The sequence below is a fragment of the Besnoitia besnoiti genome (assembly GCF_002563875.1).
Source record: "Besnoitia besnoiti strain Bb-Ger1 chromosome Unknown contig00015, whole genome shotgun sequence".
Taxonomy (NCBI): Eukaryota; Apicomplexa; class Conoidasida; order Eucoccidiorida; family Sarcocystidae; genus Besnoitia; species Besnoitia besnoiti.
In genome coordinates, this window is record NW_021703917.1 from 1,288,914 (window position 1) to 1,306,930 (window position 18,017).

An 18,017-nucleotide genomic window follows, 5' to 3' on the forward strand; every position below is an offset into this window, starting at 1 on the left:
ACGCCACAACGACAGAAAAGCTACGCACTCGCCAGCAGGCGGCCGCTTCGCCGCAGACAAACGCATCGTTTTCTCTCTCTCTCTCGAGACACCTGTCCTGCGCACTGCGCGACTCGCTTCACGGTTCCTTTCCTCTTTCCTCCGCGGACCCCCGGCCTCCGCAGTTACACCCTCGCCCGCCAGCGAACCCCCCCGTTCAAACGAAAGCCGCTTTCGACGTGAAAAAAGCCGCAGTGCGCGCAGCGCCAAACGGCACGCAGCTGCTCCCCAGCCGCGGCCTCTTCGGCGAGGAAACGCCCACGTTGCGTCGTCTTGTGTCTCTCTCCTCTGCGGGAGGGAGGGAGGGGGGTTAGGAGCGCAGGAAATGGTCTAGCACGAGCGCCGCGACATCAGGGGGGGTGCCGGGCATCATCCATCGCGCCAGCCAGGCCGTCATCGCCTGCTGGAGGAGGCCGTCGGTCTCCAAGTCCCTCTCTTCTTCTCTGTCGGCGTCCTCCTTCAAGGCTTCGAAGCCGCTCTCGGGGGCGTCTGCGACGCGCGAAGGAGCGCGGGCGAAGGCCAGCAGCTCGCGACAGAGCGAGACGATCGAAAGGAACAGATTCCGCTGAACGCATGCAGGGTAAAAAAGCATGAAAAGGTCGCTTCGCGCAAACTAACTCTCCAAGAACGCGAGCGAGCTGAAACTATATATACAGCCTCACAGACTCTACACATTCGCCTTCACGCGAAGTGCACTTCTCTCTTGCCACCAAAGATGCAACGTTCGTTTACGCGACGAGGCAGCAGTAGAGTGATAGACTGACCTGCCTGGTTTGAGGCCTTCCAACGTGTCTGCAGACGTCTCCATCGGCGCTGACGCTCGCGCAGCCAGGAATGCGGGGGTGAGGCGGCAGTAAGGATCACATGCATATACATATATTATGTATTCTACACATGCACGCTCTCTCGCCTCTCTACCCGTACCCATGTTCACGTCCATATATATATATATATAGATATACATATATATACATACATCTATATACATTGGCGCGGAGTGCAGACACAGTCGCCCATGCGCGTTGTGGATGCACATCAGACAACGGCGTGTCTGTCTGCATTTGTTACCTGAACCGTTGGCAGGCTGAGCAGCATCGCCCTGCAGAGAAAATGGAGACTGTCTTCCTCCACTTCGCGGACAGCGAACTCGGGAGGCACGATCACCACAGAGGCCCCCCAACTCGCCAGAACCTGAAAACACAAAAACCGCACAAAAGTCGCCTCTCTGGATAACGAGAGGACGCCTCGACACGACGGAGGGCGAAGCCGCTTTCAAAAAAAGCTCATGCATTATCTAAAATCTTTGACGCCCGACTCGGCATGCGAATCGGACGTCTCTGTGGTTACGGACGAAAGGCGTTTTTTTAAATTTCAAAAACTTTCAAAACTTTTCTCTCCTACCATGAGCGCAGCCTCGACGGAGACCGTGGACGGGACGGTCGCCCCGCTCTCGACGCACATGCGAACGAACTCGGCCTCTTCCGTGAGTCGTCGCTCTCGCGTCCTCTCCTCATTTTCTTCTTTCGAAAAAGACTCATCCCGCAAGTCGCACGCCGCGCAGAGGCAGCCGAGTGTCTCTCCCTCGAATGCAGAGCTGCCTTTAGGATCGCAGTCGCGGTGTGATGGAGACCGCACGACGCCTTCTCGCGCCGCGTCCGCAGTCTCCTCTTCGCAACCCGCCTCCCCCCGCGACGCCTCGCTTGCCGAGGGGTCTCCTCGCGCCAGGGGGGTCAAATGCCCCGGGGCGGGTGCACATGTCCCCCAGGCGCAGCGGTACCGCTGCTTTTCGTCGCCCTCGTGCTCGCGGCGGAAGAATGCCTCGTTGCCCTGGAGGTAGAAGGGTCTGCGGAGCGAGGCGCTGCCGGTGCTTGCGAGGAAGCGCGCCAGGTTGAAGCGCCCGCTCGCCCCTCCACTAGCCTGCGGCGGATGACAGTGCGCGGCCGAGCAAGCTGAGTACGAAGGAGAGGCAGCAGAAGAGAGGCGCGACGAGGGCAGAGATGGAAGCGACGCAGACGAAGCGGAGGCGAGCAGGGAAGGAGAGGTCGGCAATTCGTCTGCCGCGTGGGCGGCGGACGCGTCGCTCAACTTTGCTCGACTCGCGTCTTCCCTTTTCCACGCTTGCAGGCGGCCGAAGATGTGCACGAGGAGCCACCAGATCTCCTTCGGAAGCGGGCTCTTCTCGCTGACCTCGCGACCGGGTTTTGACTCTTGCACTCGCGCCTCCCCCTCCTCTGCCGGATGTGCGCCGGCCGGCGCGGAGTCTCTTCTCTCCGCTGACTTGGCTCCGCTCTTCTCGCCCAGCGCAGACGCGGACGCGTCGGGGGACGGGAGCGACGGCGACGCCTCAGGCGAGGAGCTGGGCGGCGGCGGCGCAAGTGGGGCTGCGACGAGCGAGCGCGCGTGGAGCGACTGGAGTTCCGCGGGCGACGCGCCGAAGAGCGAGGGCAGGACCGACGTGGAGAGCGAGAAGAAGACGTCCTGCCCGCTGTCGTCGAGGCGAATCACGAGGACGGCTGCCGCGAGATCCTGCGCCTGCAGGACGGATTCCTGCACATTCAGCGTCAGGTGCAGCAGCGCGGAGCCGCCTGGCGGGATGTAGCCCTGCGGCCGATCGACGTGCAGCCACTTCTCGAGCCTAAGCGACTTGGCTTTCTTGTCCCCCCGCCGCCCGCCCCGTGTGCTCCCGGACGCGGAGGCTGTCTCGCTTTCCGCGTCCTCTTCGCCCTGCGGCGCGCGCGTGAGCGCCTCCGCAGAAGTGGAGCCTGCCGCCGCAGAAGGCGCCTGCCTCTTGTCGCCGCGCTGGCTGCCTCCTCGCGCCGCGTCCGCGTCCGCCGAGACGGACACGCCGCTGCCGCGCTCGCTCTGCACTGCGCGCGCGGCGAAGGTCGCCGACGCCGCCCACGAGGAGAGCGAAGAAGAAAACGAGGACGCGAGCGACGCCGCAAGCGACGAACTCCCAGACGCCGAGGCAGAAGAAGCGGAGGCAGACGACGCAGACGGCGACCGCAGGACAGAGACCGAACGCGAAGTGGCGAGCGACCCTGCGACAGATGAAGAAGAGGAGGAAGAAGAGGAGGACGAAGAGGAGGACGAAGATGATGAAGACGAGGAGGAAGACGAAGACGATGAAGACGAAGAGGAAGACGAGGAGGAAGACGAAGACGATGAAGACGAAGAGGATGACGAAAAAGAAGATGGTGAATTCTTACACGACGGTTGCGTCGAGACCGACACGGGCAACGTAAGCGCCGAAACAGGCACGGCGAGCGCCGCGTGAGAGTCTCTCGAGTGAAGACGCGATCGCGAAACTAGAGGGACAATCGAACGTCCTGCGGAGGACGCAGAAACCGCCACGAGAAAAGAGATGAACGACGTGGGCGAGCCGCCCGCAAGCGCAGCGCACACTCATGCAATTCGCCGCCACCACACAAAACAAATATTTGTCTTCGGAGAGAGAAGTGCATGCGGGTACAGCGGCTCGGCAGATTCGCGGCACGGCACATTTGTACTCGTTTGTAAGCCGAGGCCGAGAGAGGACACGCACCCGACGGACGCACAGAAACGCACCGACAGTACTGAGAGAGCAGAGCGCACCCACGCAAAAGTATATATACACATATGCATATGTATACATATACATGCATATATATGTATACATCTGTGTATATTTGTATACTTGTGCGCGCGCATCGGTTTGCCCCTACCGACGTAGGCCCCGCACGCATATATGCGCAGGACTTCATATACCCATGTGTGCATATATATACATATATGCATCTGTCTATACAACTATACCTATATATGTATATGAACATGTGTGTGAGGCTGAAGGAAGCCGCGGTGATTTGGACAAAGATCCGCATGCCCTCCACGCGTGTGAGCTCTCGCCAGCGCATTGCTGTTTTTGAGACGTCGAAGCGTACCCGACGCGCCGAGGCACAAGATGGAGTAGGAGGCTGGCAACAGCGCGTGTTCGTTGGAGATGCAGACGCAGAACGGAAGAGGTTCGAATGGGCGCACAGGAGGGAGATCCAAAAGCGGCGGGTCGACGCTGACGCGGCTGAACTCTCCCGGCGCCGCTGTCTGTATACGCCCAAGCGCGAGAAAGAGTCGCAGCACCACATGAAAGGAACGCCTCAAACCAAACGCGCCACGGCTCTGCGCGCCCTCCGGCTTCTGTTTCCTGCGGTCTCCTTCCTTTTCTGCAGACGACTCGTGCCCCCTGTCTCACTCTCTCGGTGTTCAAGTGCTCTCTTCCGCGTTTTGCTTTCTTTTCTTTCTTCAGCGCCCCGGTCGCGGCCTCGCCCGACTCACCGTAAGGAGACTCGTGAGTTTCTTGTATGCGCTCCTGAGGAGATTGACATCGGTGACCGCCACTGACCAGCTGCCCTCTATCCAGGCGCAGCGGAGGTCGCCGTCTTCGTGCGGACCTCCGCTGCTCGGCGCCGCGCGAAGCTGTGCCTCTTCGCAGCCTTCAGCGGAGCTGCTGACGTCGGGCCTGAGGCGAAAGAGAGAGGGAACGCGCATTTGCAAAAACCTCGAAGGCGCGTGGGCGCGACTTCCGCACCCTCTGCTGAAAAGATGGGAAGCGGGGTGCACGAAGCAGAAGCCGCGCCGAAACAGGGTCAACAGACACGCGTCTCTCTCTCTCCGGGGCGCATCCCCCCGCAGAGTGGAAAAATCAACAAAGTCCAGTAGGCGTGCATCTCCAGCAGGCAGAGCGATCGGCCTTCGGCCTTCTCTACGTGGAATTACATTTGTATACAAGCTGTACGAATATCATGATATAAGCCACTGCATATGCATATATATATGCACATGTATACACGTGAATGGATAAATATATAGATATATGTATACATATGCGTATACAATCTGTATGCATGGCTTTGAAATCCGTGCAGAAACATCTCATGCTGCAGCCGCAGAGAATCCGGAGATAAACAAGATCATGCTCGTCGAGAGAAATACAAACGAGACGCCTGCATAAACCTCGATCGTGCCAGCGGCTGTCTCCATCGAAACGAACCAAGCCGTACACACACTCACCACCCACTTCGTCGCAAAAAAACCAGAAATATTTGAATTGACTATCTCGTGTAAAGCAGACGAGGACCTCAGCCCTTGCACGATGCGCGTGCGAACCGACCTGCGCAGCGCGGCGGCGGCCGCGAGGGCTTGGTGCAGTTCGATTTTCTGCGCCCAGTTTTCGCCCGCCTGGACACGAAGGAAAAACGGCGCTCCAGACGACGCAGCGCAGGCGAGCCGGGCTCCTGCGCCTTCTGAAGCCGCAGGCGGAGTCACTCGCACGTGCAGCGCGCCTGGCCCTGGCGCGAGCAAGTCTGGCGCACCGACCACGAGGAGAGGCAGACAGGAGGTGACCGGCTGCCAGGCGTCGTCGATTTTGAAGTGCAACCTGAAAACACGCAAAGCGACAGGAAGACGCGCCAGCTCACGAGATGAGAGAGACCGCTGCTTCCTGCCTGCCGAGGCGGCTGCGGCGACGCGGGAGTCAAGGACGCGCCCAAAGGCGCCCAGACGCGCCGCGCGGACTGCAGCGACTGTCCCTACCCGTTCAAGATGGAGCAGAGTCGCTGACACTTCAAGGCTTTGATCGCGCTGCGCCGTCGCCTCCGCGCGTCCCCCCCGAACGCCCCCGGCTCAGCCTGCTCGTCGCGGAAGATGTCGACTGCAACACAGTTCAGAACCGAGTTGAACAGCATCAGGCGCACCGCCACGCCGCCGGGGAACAGGCCAGAGTCCGCCTGCGCGTCGGTGTCGGTGTCGGCGCCGCCCGCTCGCGCGTTTCCGTCCTCGATTGCCTCCGCGTTCGCGAGCTGCGGCGATGTCGCGCCGGCGGTTGAACCGCCTTCCTCAGACGGCGACGCCTGGCGGGCGGAATCTCCGCGGGGACTCCCGTCGTCGTGCCTGGGGGTGCCACGGGAGGCGCGCAGCTGAACGGCCGCGACGTCTAGAACACACAAGTGCGCGGCGAGCGAGGGGTGGATGTACACCAGAAGCAGCTGATTCTCAAAGCGCTGCGGCACTGTTGAGAAAACGCGCTCAAACGCCGGCGCCGCGCGGCCCGCCTCAGCGGAGCAAGCCGCCGATGAAGACGAAGGAGAGTCTCCGTTTTTCGGAGTGACAAAATCCGCGCGGGAGAGGAACAAAGAGTCGAGGCACTCACGCCAAGCCTCGCGGTCGCGCCGCCGGAGTTGTTGGATGCTGCACACATGCTCGGGAAAAAAATGGAAGTTAGTTTCACAGAAGCTCCTGAGGCTTCGCTGGAGGGACGCTCAGACAGACCTCTACATACGAGTGTGTAGAGAACTCAAAAATACACGCCTGTCTGCTCGCGCGCCGGGGCGGCCTCACGCCCGACTCTCTTTCGCTTGATCCCACTAAACGGCGTGCATACGCCGCAAGCAACTCTCGCGTTTTCGTCTTTTCTCGCACTTTTGTTTCTCCTCCCCTTGCTATTCTGTTTCTCATTTTTCCTTCCTTTCTCGCGCTGTTTCTTTCTTTTTCGGATCTGTTTTACTCGAGACTCGGAACCATAACAGGCACTCACCCGACGACGACGAGACGGGCCTTCGCCGCCACGGCGGCGACCGCCTCCCTCAGCGACGCTTCCCACAGCTCCTCTGAAGGCGACGCGGGCGCTGCAGGCGCTGCGTGGCCTGAAGCAGACGAGACTCGGCCGCCGGCGCTCTCGCCTCCTTCCGCGCCACGCTTTGTCTTGTTCTCCGCGTCCTCCCCCAACTCCGTCGCCGTCGCTGTCGCCGTCGCGCCGTCGCCGTCGCCCTCGGGAGTGGCCTTCTCGCCGTCCGCGGCTGCAGAGGCTGCGACTCTGACCCGGTGCGGCGGGCGGCCGTCTGCGGCGACGGAGAGAGCTGCGAAGGATATTTTCTTCCACTGCGAGCACCGCGGGAGGCTGTCGGGGAGGGCGCGGAGAAGCACGCGCCGCCGGCCTGGCAGCAGCGAGGCTGCAACCGTTTCGCCATCGCCCTCGTCTTCCCGCAGGGTGCGTCGCGTCTCTGCAGAGAGCAAAAAGGCGGCAGACAGGAGACACAGCGCAGACGCCATTAGCCTGGTCTCGAAGCACTAGAACCCCTGCGACCTATGTAGGATAACGGGACACCAGACCGAATCTGCGATAGATAAATATATCTTGGGTGATTATATACTCGCGCGACAAGCAGGGAAACGCGGCGTCGAGCAGAGTGAAGGCGATTCAGAAGAGGAAGATTTTCACGGCAATACGGAGGACACGCGGAGCTTGAGCAGGAAGCAACAGAAAGGGGGAGATGCGGTAGCGACACGCAGAGAGCAAAGGACTACAAAATGCAAGAGCTGGGCGCGACAAGCATCCAGGCAGGCAATGAAGATGAGAAAAAAAGACGCACAACTGCGGAGAGGAAAAAACATCTCGAAGTAGGAGAGACGCGCAGCGACGGACGCCGAGCTTGGCGAGAAGAGTGCCGCTGAGTTTTGGAGGCGAACGCACACTGGTTTCTGCGGCTAAACACGAGTCAGGCTTCAGGGCGACTGCTCGCCACGTGTGTCTTTACACGCCACGCGACGTGGCTTACGCGATTCTGAAGACAACTTCAGCCGGTTTCTGAGCGATCGCTGGAGGAGCGAAGCTGAACTCGAGGATTTCTTCTTCTTCTCTCGCTCGCCGACTCGCGTCTCCTTCGCAGGCACGCCGCCGCAGTCGGCTTCCTGCCCCATCGTCTATATCTCTCTTGGTGTTCGCCTCTTCTCTCTCGACTTTCTCCAGTTGGTCGCCTCTGCGGCGGCCTCTGCTCCAGTCGGAATGCCTTCTCCCTCTCGTCCCTACAGCTCCAGGTCCATTTTCCGTTTACTCTTTGGCGCGGCTTCTCTGCGGGATGCCGCGGCGCTCGCTGGCAAGGGCGCTCTCCGCCTCTCGGGGCTCAGCGGAAACCAGATCGAAGAGAACAAGAAAATAAAGCTGCAAGAGGCAAGGCGCCGAGAAGGAACCCAAGCAGCCGCGACGCAAAATGTGGGCCGCACGTACAGACCGCGACAGCGAGAGGGAGGAGAAAAAATCTCAAAGGCGCCGAAAACGAGGACGCGCGGCGGACGATCAGAGGAGAGGGACCGATGAGACGAAACGCAGCGGCGAACCCATATCCTGCTTCTTCCACCAAGAGGGAAAGTCGCAACAAAGCACGGTAGGAGACAGGACACAGGACGCCGGGTGGACGTGGGTGACAGATGAGAGAGGTGGAAGCAAAAAAGATGTGCGCAAGGGACGCCCTTCCTGGCCTTCAGAAATCACTGCGGAGGCGAATTCGACTAGCGAACGTTGCTACGCCGATGAAGAATCTGGGAAGAGGCCGGCGTCGCAGGATTTGTCATTTTGAAGAAGAGTTTGTCAGCAGTTGAATTCAACAGACAGGCCAGAATGCCTCGATCAGGCTTGCAGGTGTACGGCGGCCTGGCTTCAAAACAGACTTCCGAGGTTGCAAAAAAGTCTGGCGCAGCGTAGCATCCTTATACAAAGTGGCCATGCGCTGGAGCGATGAAACGAAAGGGAGCATGCATTCAGGAACTTCCACTTCGCAGAGGAGGCCGATGTGCATCACGTGTGAGTGAGAGCCACAGAGAACGATCCATGACGGGAATGGAAAGCAAGTCGGTGGGTTGGCGCGGCACATCGTGCGGCCCTAGACGGCTTCGAGGGCATCTCCTGTCCCGATATCTTCACAAAAGAGAACGAATTGACGCTGTGGAGTTGTGCTCTGTCTTTCAAAACGGAATTCAGCATGCGCGCACAGTTGGCGTTCCCAGAGAACTGCGAAAAAGCGGGGCGGGACACAGCGCGAAAAAGCGGACAAGCGTCTGAGGTGTAAGCACATGTCACGCAAGATATATTCATCGTCTCGACTTCGTTTGAGGCGGATGTTTCACCGCTTCTGAGGCAAACTGGGACGGCGAACGTCCAAGACAAGCGTTTGACTCTCGGCGCGGCCACGTGACCGCACGCTGTTTTTGTCTCTTTGACACCACATGCGCGCGACAGGCTTGGGCTTTTCCCAAAGTCGCGACGCGCGCACGCGCAGCGGCACTTTCGATCGTGCTATCTAGGCCTCGATATGCCGCCTTAAAGCTTCAGTGCCTGTTTTCTTCGCCTTAACTGATCTCGTAAGGTGTTGCCGCGGCCTTCTTCACGGCGTATGCCCCCTCTGTGTGCGCAAGGATACCTGATGCAGAGACAGCTCCGCAGTCAGGTACAAATCTGGGGATGAATGCAAATGCAATATGTTGACGCGCTGCCTGCACGTGGCAAAGAGAGGCTCGCTTGCAGCAGCTTGCCACTGAAGGAGGGAGCCTAGCAGACGATCGTCTGGCATCGACGACTTTAACGATGTCGTTCCTTGCCCGCTGCCTGAGCACAAACGCTGGACTGGCGCTATTTTGCAGCGCAGAGAGAACTTGACCAGGATACGAAGTCCTGGACCCCGACATCCTGTGGAAAACGGGATAGAGACAATCTTGCTGATGAGTCAGTCAATTAAACGTGCGTGAGGAGTTCGAACACGGGAGCACAGGCACACAACGGTTCCTCCACGGCCTTCCTGCGGCATCGCCGCAAATCTGGGACCCTGAGCCACAGAGCAAAAGTGCTGAGGTTCCTTTGCGACTTCTTGCGCTCCGGGTTCGGTCAACCGGTTTTCGCGCGTTCTGTTTGTGAGCCACTCTGCACTATTTCTGTGGCAAATGTCACGCCCCCGAGGCCCGCCCTGGACTTAGGCAGGCGCCCTCGACGTGAACTCAATCCGCGTGACGACGTAGAAGTGAAGTGTTACTCGACGTCAAAGCGTACTGAATTTCGGCTTTTGGCGAGCAAATGCTAAATCCACTGCAGTTACGTGGTGTCTCATGTCTGCGGAGCTTTGTATGTGCTTACTATATTCACTGCTTTCGTCGGGTCGATCGTTCAGTCTGCCAGCGGTATGCGTCGTTGTGAACCGTCTTGGGCGGCGCCTTCCGGCCTCCATGCCGGTTAAACAAACGCAACGAGGGCTTCATACGGGTGCAACGACATCCAAAAGGAGGAGACGCAACATTACAGAAGATGACGAACCGTCATTCTTCAAATAAGAATGGATGCGTGGAATGCACCCGAGGTACTCTGCTATGAAAACACATTGGGGAAACCGCGCATTTTGACGTGACTCGTGGAAGCCACCGTGACAAAGCCGGAGTTGCGGCGATCAGAAATAGTCAGCAATAAAACCTAACAAACCAAAAAACCCAGACACCACAATAAGACCACGCAAGTTGCTGCTTACAATCGATGAAGCGCCAGCCGCCTTAACAGTAACAAGAACCTTACAACTTGAAGTTTTGTTGCCGGAGGGCTCCAACTTGTCTCTCTGCACACCGCCAGGCTCCTGGGGGAGCTGGGAGGTCTCGTTCAAAACACACCCCACAAGGAACTTTTGATCCGCGGAAGGAAATCCTGAACTCGGGATCGTCAGCGTTGAAGACGTTTTGCCCTCGTTGGGTACCCACCAATCCTTTACAAAAGTCGGCAAAATCTCTTCGAACCCCTTGGTCACGCACTTCTCCAGCGTTTCTGAGCCGGGCTCACAAAAAGTGGTCAGGCCCTCCGGATGGAGGGAACCCGCTTTGCCGCAGTCGAGAACCATTTTGTTCGTCGCCGGACTCACTTCAACCTTCAAAGGTTCTGCTTTGTTGCTGTCCTCCCCATAGGCGCAGGTGACAACATTGTCATCGACTGAGGACGACTTGGCCTTGACTGTTATCGGCAGCTTGCATTTCCAGTCACCGGTTACACCTACCTTCAACTTTTTGTCTTCCTCTGATTTCGCACAGCCAACAAGAAAATGCTTGTCCGTCAGAGGAAGCTTTGCACGCTCCAGAGTCATAGTCCACTTTTGTCCTTTGTTGGCGCTGGACTCAATGGGACTGATGCTCGCCTTCGCCGCACCTGGCTCGAGTAGGTCATCTAATTTGACCAGCTTGTTCGACGAGCTCGCTTTGCAGTCTTCCAACGAGGCGTCAGAGGAACAGACAGTTTCCTTCTCCGACGGGATGACTTGGTTCGTATCACCGACACAATTGAGCGTAGCGCTGAGGCTAATCTCTGACATAGTCAACTTTTTCGGACTGGGCTCATTATTGTCTTCCTGTAACGAGCACGATGCGGTTGATTCGGTCTTGCCGGTATCTTCTTGGACCAGAGAGTGAGGACGCACAAGTCGTTGCGTAGGTTCTGCAGCGCTCTCAATGCTGCCTAGCAACACGATGCCACAGATGAGCACTGCCGCCAGCCTACGGGTTGAACTGAACCCGCCTCGCGGATGCGCCGCGTACCCCAGTCCCATCTCGGCTATCATGGGGCCACAGCATAAAGCAGGACGAAAATAGGCATAAACAGACATAGAATGGGAATTTCCAAAGCAAGACGCAGCGCCTCAGAAGACAGCTGCTCATTCGCTCCGTTAAGAGTTTGTCGAGAACTCTGTTTTTCGCGGGCTATCGCGCACGCATCGACCCTCGCAGGTTAGGCCTGTGGGCACCCAGGAAAACTCACGGGGGTCGGGTCGAGATCGAGCGGTCTGGACGGAGCGACTGAGCAACTCGCTGTCCCTCGCGACGGGATCTCCAGTGCGTGGCGTGGCGGGTTCGGCTGCTCTGCACACTACACGGCAAGCGTGCTCCCTTTTCACGTCCTGTTCAAACGCAGGTTGTGCCGGGGTACTAGCTCCGGAGATGCAAAAAAACCCGCTATGTCTCGTTTCCGAGCTTCAGCCCATTTCTTCCGCCGACAGGTTGGTCAGGTGTCCGGCTGAATATCTCACGGATGCCTACGGTCTGGAGAGGGTTCCGCGGGGGGTGTGGACTCTGAAACGTTTCCTTTAGCTTGCTTTTTCAAAGGCTTTGCCATCCAGCGTCAAGGCACACAGCAAGGAATCCGCGTTCGGAGTAAGTGACGCTGCAATAGGACAGGGCGACCAAGAAGGCTGCTTTGGGAGTCAACGCTATATCCGAGAGGGCATTGGGGCGGAACACCCGGACAGGCCGAGTAAATATAGCACGACACCGCTTGCCAGAGTAGTACACCCCCCTCACTCAAGTGGAAGAATGATATAAGGGTGAGCCCGCAGTCTGTTGCTAGAACCTTCTTCATCGCCTCCCTGCTCCTTGACCTTGGTGGCTCAAAATGCGCTCTCGCTAGACCATTGAGCATGTAGTTAGGGTGCGTGGTTGTGCGTCACCTCACGCATGTGGACGGAAGTCCCGTTAAATCAGAGAATTGTACTCGTACTTCAAAAGTCCGTGTTGTCGCACATTCAAGACTCCATCACTCCATCACCGGGCCCTAACCTCGCAGAGACAGAAAGCTGTTACCGAATGAGTCTACACAACAGAACTTGTGTTCTTGACCCAAAAGAAGATCCTGTGCGCCTGTTCTGCCATGAACACCGAGGATAACTGCCTGCGCCCAAAGACAATTCCGGCTTGCCTACGGAAGCTTACTGTGTCTATAAACGTCAGTGTCTGAGTGTATTGACTGCCACATTTACAGAAGAATGAAAGCGGACGTCTTGATATCGGAGGTCGGCGGACTCTCTTTCTGACCGCCCTCACTGGAGGATTTGTTCAAGACACACCCCACAAGGAACTCCTGGTCCGCGGCAGGAAACACAGAAGTCGGGATTGTCAGTGTTGAGGACGTTTTGTCCTCGTTAGGCACCCACCAATCATTTGCAAAACTTGGGAGAATATCTTGGAAACCCTTGGTCGCGCACTCCTCCAGTTTGTCCGCGCCGGTGTTGCAGAAAGTGGTTAAACCCTCGGGGCGAAAAGAACCGTCCTTGCCGCAGTCAAGAATCAGTTTTTTCGTGGCAGGGCTAACCTCGACCTTCAAGGGTCCTGCCTTGTTGCTGTCCTCCCCGTAGGCGCAGGTGCCAACGTTGTTGACAACAGATGAGGCCTTCGCTTTCAGGGTTTTTGGGAGCAGGCACTTCGAGTCGTGTTCATTGCCGTTCTTTTGACAACTTACGCAGAATTCTCTGTCGGTAAGGGCAGCATAGAGCGCCCCAGGGTCAAGGCTCTCTTTGCACACGGCTTGTCGCCAGTCACCTTATCCAAAATGTCGTTATCGTCATTCAGTCCTTTCTAAACTGTTGCTCTGTTCCCCATTTTCAGAACATCCAGACACACGCGCTTCTCGCTCGTGCTCCGTTCCTTAGGAATTGCCTTCGAAGAACAGGACTTTCAACATCGGTCCTAAGCTGAGGTTGTTCCACGTCCACTGCTGAAGCCCGGCCTGCGGCCGGCTCATTAAGATTGAAAGACAAACGCGCCAGCATACACCCCGCGCCCTTCGAACGGCGAACAGACGATCGGCTTTGAACATGACGGAAGCACAGGGAATGATTAATGCGAGACGACCAGGGGCGCTCCTGCGGACACCACGGCAGATGCGACTGCGACCATTCGCGTAATACGAGATGCAGACGAAGACGGTTGAGCTGCTCTTACAGTCACAAGCACCCCGCAGCTCGTTGTGGAAGATTCTTCTTCGGGACCTTTCTGTTCTTCCTCTTCCTGCTCAACTTGATGTGCCACTTCTTGCTTCTTTGAAACGTCTACGTAAACACAGCCTACAAGAAACTGCTGCTCCTCCGCGGGAAAGGCCGTACGCGGGATCGTCAAAGTTGACGTTTTATCGTCGCCGATATCCCACCATGATGCCTCGAACTTTGGGAGAATCTCTTTCATCTTTCTCGTGCACTTCTCAAGGTACGGGGAGCTCGGAAGACAGAATTGGTCGTGATTCTCTGGGCGGAACGAACCCGCCGTCCCGCACTTAACTGTCACCGAGTTCTTCTCTTCTGTTAGCTCTACGTTGAGAGGCCCAGCAGAATTGCTATTCTTCCCATACGCGCAGGTGATCGTGTTTCCTTCCACAGCAGATAACCTCGCTTGCACAGTCACCGCAAGATTACATTTAGATTGGCTGTCGTTGTCATCATATTGACAGCCAATGAAGAAGGCTTTGTCTGCCAAGGGGAGCTGGGATTTGTCAAGCGTCAACCTCCACTCTTGTATGTCGGGTTCGATGGCTTTATGTTCCGCCTCGATCTTCGTGCCTAGCCCGAGAAGGTCGCCTATCGCGGTCTGCTTTTCTGGAGGCTTTCCGTTTTTGCAGTCTGCAACTGACTTCGCCCTCTCGGTGCAAACATTTGCTTTCTCTGCTGGCACAACTTTGTTCTTACTGCCAGAGCACCGTAAGGCACCAGTAAGTGAAGTTGAAGAAAACGTAAGAGATGCGGGCGACGGCTCTGCATCATTGGTCGACGACGTGCCTTTGCACGTTGATACCGATTTTTCGCCTGGTTCAACCGTTTGACGCGCAGATTGCTGATGCATGCTTCGCTGCTGTAGGTGTGCAACCACCAGGCTATTGGAGGACAACAGAACACCAACAACACTCACGGCAACAAGTGTGAATGCGCACCGCTGGACAAGCCTCACCCTTACCTCCGGTTTCTCCATCGTGCACTGGGACTCACTTTCTCGAAACAGCTCAATGAGGTATTGCACTAGATGGCAGTCGTAGAAATAAAAAGACGATGGGAAAGAGTGGAAAGGGAGTACGGTTTTCCGCTGCAAGGATTCTTGCTCCCTGACGCTGTCGTTGTTCTCGTTCCCGAGTACACCAGCAGCAGGCAGCCGGTGGCGCGTGCGGGAGGCGCCCAGGGGCGGCGAGCCCTATAGTTATGGACGGGACGGCGCCGCCTGGCAACGACCTCTAGCGGGATTTTCTGACAACGAGATTTCTGTGAGGTCGCTTCGTCCTGTGGCAAACCTTTTTGGCGGTGTCTAATTTGTACTGCTCCGCTGCTGACGTTACGGCGCTCAGCCATCCGATCAGTTGACTCTACCGGCCTCATGCCGTACTGAACTGAGGCATGAACGAAGCAGACGCTTTGACGACGAACCATGCAGACAGTCCACGTGAGAGAAAGAAGCGCAAACGGGGCCGGTGATGCTATGCTGATGACTTGTTCTCGGAATCAGACCCTTCTTTTTTACCTTGCTTCACGATGCAGTTTCAGCGAGCTAGAGACGAGTATGTGTTCTGCTAATAGTATTGTTCATCACAGAAGCCTTTCCCTGAGGAGGTTAGCAGTAGCACTGAAGCAGAACGAGTGATGGAACTGGTGGAATGCGTGCCTTAATGCTGCTTGTATCTTAGCATCGAAACCGTAGATCTGTTGCAATAAATCTTCAGGATTCATCCCGTATTGGTCTCAGTAGACAAACGAAAGTCAGCCTTCATCCCTGATATGCCACTTTGTTTGTACAGGGAAGTTGTGAATAAGCTAAATTCACGTCGAGTTTGCAGCCTTCAGCCTCGGATACATGGACGACGGTGAGCGGTAACACAGCTAGGGGATGCCTGCAGCCATTGTCAAGAAGCAACAATAGGTTAGTACACTGTACATGTTTCATTTATTATACGGGATGGACTTGCCAACCTCCATTCACAGCGAAAGACTCAGAATTCCCGTGAAGTTGTTCCGCCTCTCTTGGCGTTTTATGCTCGATCACTCGCAGAGGCCACACTCCAAGAGACTACAAATCGACACATTCCCGTCTGTGCAGCGATTTTGGCTTCTTAACTGCGCCCGCGCCGACAACCTAAGGAAACCCGGCAGACAGGAGAGTGTCTGTCATGCTTTGAGCAGATAACGGTAGATCGGGAACGGTGCAGGCTGACAGTGTCTCGAAACATCATATTGTTGTATAAAACATTCGTTGTGAGACAGTCGTTGCTCGCTCTGAACCGAGAGCTTTTGCGCGCATAGGGGTTCGTCGTCCCTCGGACGATGATGTCCTCCAGATACATACACGCATGCGTCTCACGGCTTCTTTGCTAACATGCATATTCATCGCGGAACACCCTATGCATGACCCTTCAATGCTTCATGGAGTTTCTTCATGGCCGACGCACAATAGCAAATTGTGTGTGGAACCTAGCGAGTAATCGTGTTAACAAACGACACACGATCCATGACGTGGTGACGCCATGGAGCACGAGAGTGTGGCAAGCATACCCTGCGAAGCGCAAAGAGAACGCAAGAGTGGCCCTTTTCCCACGGCGGCTGGTTCTGGCACAACGGTTGCAGCTCGGTAACCCGAATGAAAAACAACTTTATTGCGGAAATTGGGCAAACTTGAAAACCACGCCAGCACTCACAGAGAAACGCAGAGCGGGCTTAGACTATTGTTGCCTCATTCTGTGGCAAAGGTAATACTCACGTGTCACACTCGTGCTGAAATATCTGTTATGGTTAAACGACGCTGAGCATGCCGCAAGTGACAGCGGCGCAGGAGACCAGAACTGCTACATGTGGAGTGGTTGTCGCTGCCGCAGCCGGACTTGCAGCCTTTACAGTAACCATAACTCTGCAGCTCCTTTGAGAATTCTCATCTGCAGCTGCTTCGTCGTCTTTCTCCCCTTCTGCTTCTGTTAGGCCAGAGGCATACTGCCCACAATGAACTGCTGGTCTGCCGCTGGAAGGACGGCGGTCGGAATCGTGAAGACTGCGGTTGTGTTCTCGTCGGCCTGTTGCGGCCAATCTTTCCTGAACTTGGGAAAAGGGTCACCGAACTTGTTTGCACACTTCGCGAGGTCATTCGAGTCTTGCGAGCAAAACTCGGCGACGCTTGCCGATTGGAAGGATCCTTCACTGCCACACTTGACTGTGTGTTCTTCGGTTTCGTCATCTCCACCTTCATTGGCTGAGCAGTATTGCTAGCATCGCCGTAGTCGCAGGTGACCGTGTTGCTGTCAACGGCAGATACCTTCGCATGCACTGTGGCTCCGAATTTACCGGCAGAATCACCGCTGCTGTCTCTATTTCGTGACAGCCAACGAAAAAACTCATGTCTGACAAAGGGAGCTCTTCTTTTTGGAGTTTCAGGACCCATTGCTTTCCGGAGGTGTGTAGCTTTGTGACCTGTACTCCAGGAATCGGATTCGTTCCTAAAAACTCTGACAGAGTCGTTTGGTGCTCGGCTTTCCCCTCGTCTTTGAGGCACTCCGCTAGGTTGCGCGCCTTCACGGTGCAAACAATTCTAGCCGATTTGGGAACGACTTCGTTTTCTTGGCCAGAACATTTCAACGTAGCTGGGTGCGCGTTTTCAGACAGTGAGAGCTCAGCATGAACTGGGGGACCTTGTTTCCCATTGTGGCCTGCCGCGTTCCACATAGGTATTGGCACAGGGGCGGGTTGTTCAGGTTGAAGCGTAGAATGAAGACGCACGAAAGGCTACGAGGAGTCCACTCAAGTAGAACAATGAGAGCTGCACCGGGGATGCCGCCAATGTTCGTGATGCCGTACCGTCCGCGCGCCTGAAAGCCTGAATAATGTGTGTCGCCGTGATCCAGCGACATGAGCAGAGCTCCATTCTCAAGATCCGGGAAACGTCGGCAGGACAAGCCTCAGAAGGGTGCGGCAGGTTCATGGAAGCCTTAGGTGAAGCGACTCTGAGTCTTTCCAGTGATTAGTCTCATTCCGGCTAGATAGTCTAAAAACGGTATCGCCGAGAGCGCTTGCTAGGAGTTGTGCCCCCTGGAGATGCTGGGCGGGAAGGGAGGAGAGCCGGGTGCACGTCCGGAACGGAGGGCAGGTCGTTTGCCCGCAGATTTGGTTTTTCAGAGTTCCACACGAAGCGGCCAACCTGACCTCGCTTCTGAGGAATTTGCCCGCACCGGATTCTGATGGGAGGCGACACAGGGACCCCAGGATGCCTTCCGGCTTTCCCCTCGGCTGCAAATCACTCTGTTATTTCGTATTATGACCAGCGCCAGGACTGGGAGGAGAGCGGCTGCTGGAGGACCCCTCGGAATCGACGCAGTGTTTTTGCATAAACAGAGTTGGGTGCGGACGCATCTGCGTTTG

General features: G+C 56.5%; 3 protein-coding genes across 3 annotated transcripts; all 3 read right to left on the reverse strand.

Moving 5' to 3' along the window:
* Positions 1-349: 349 nt before the first annotated feature.
* On the reverse strand, positions 350-7,125 carry BESB_028890 (uncharacterized protein; the record flags this gene model as incomplete). Its single annotated transcript, XM_029361563.1, has 8 exons — positions 350-604; positions 1,108-1,230; positions 1,441-3,368; positions 3,963-4,122; positions 4,354-4,537; positions 5,189-5,455; positions 5,611-6,264; positions 6,611-7,125. 8 exons carry the CDS (start codon positions 7,123-7,125, stop codon positions 350-352), a joined length of 4,086 nt encoding a protein of 1,361 aa, XP_029215463.1.
* Positions 7,126-10,283: 3,158 nt separating this feature from the next.
* On the reverse strand, positions 10,284-11,420 carry BESB_028900 (SAG-related sequence; the record flags this gene model as incomplete). The annotated part of the gene is made up of 1 exon (XM_029361564.1): positions 10,284-11,420. One exon carries the CDS (start codon positions 11,418-11,420, stop codon positions 10,284-10,286), a length of 1,137 nt encoding a protein of 378 aa, XP_029215464.1.
* Positions 11,421-12,619: 1,199 nt separating this feature from the next.
* On the reverse strand, positions 12,620-14,601 carry BESB_028910 (SAG-related sequence; the record flags this gene model as incomplete). Its single annotated transcript, XM_029361565.1, has 3 exons — positions 12,620-13,063; positions 13,585-14,484; positions 14,587-14,601. The coding sequence occupies 3 exons, from the start codon at positions 14,599-14,601 to the stop codon at positions 12,620-12,622; spliced, it is 1,359 nt and encodes a 452-aa protein (XP_029215465.1).
* Between the last annotated feature and the right edge of the window lie 3,416 nt (positions 14,602-18,017).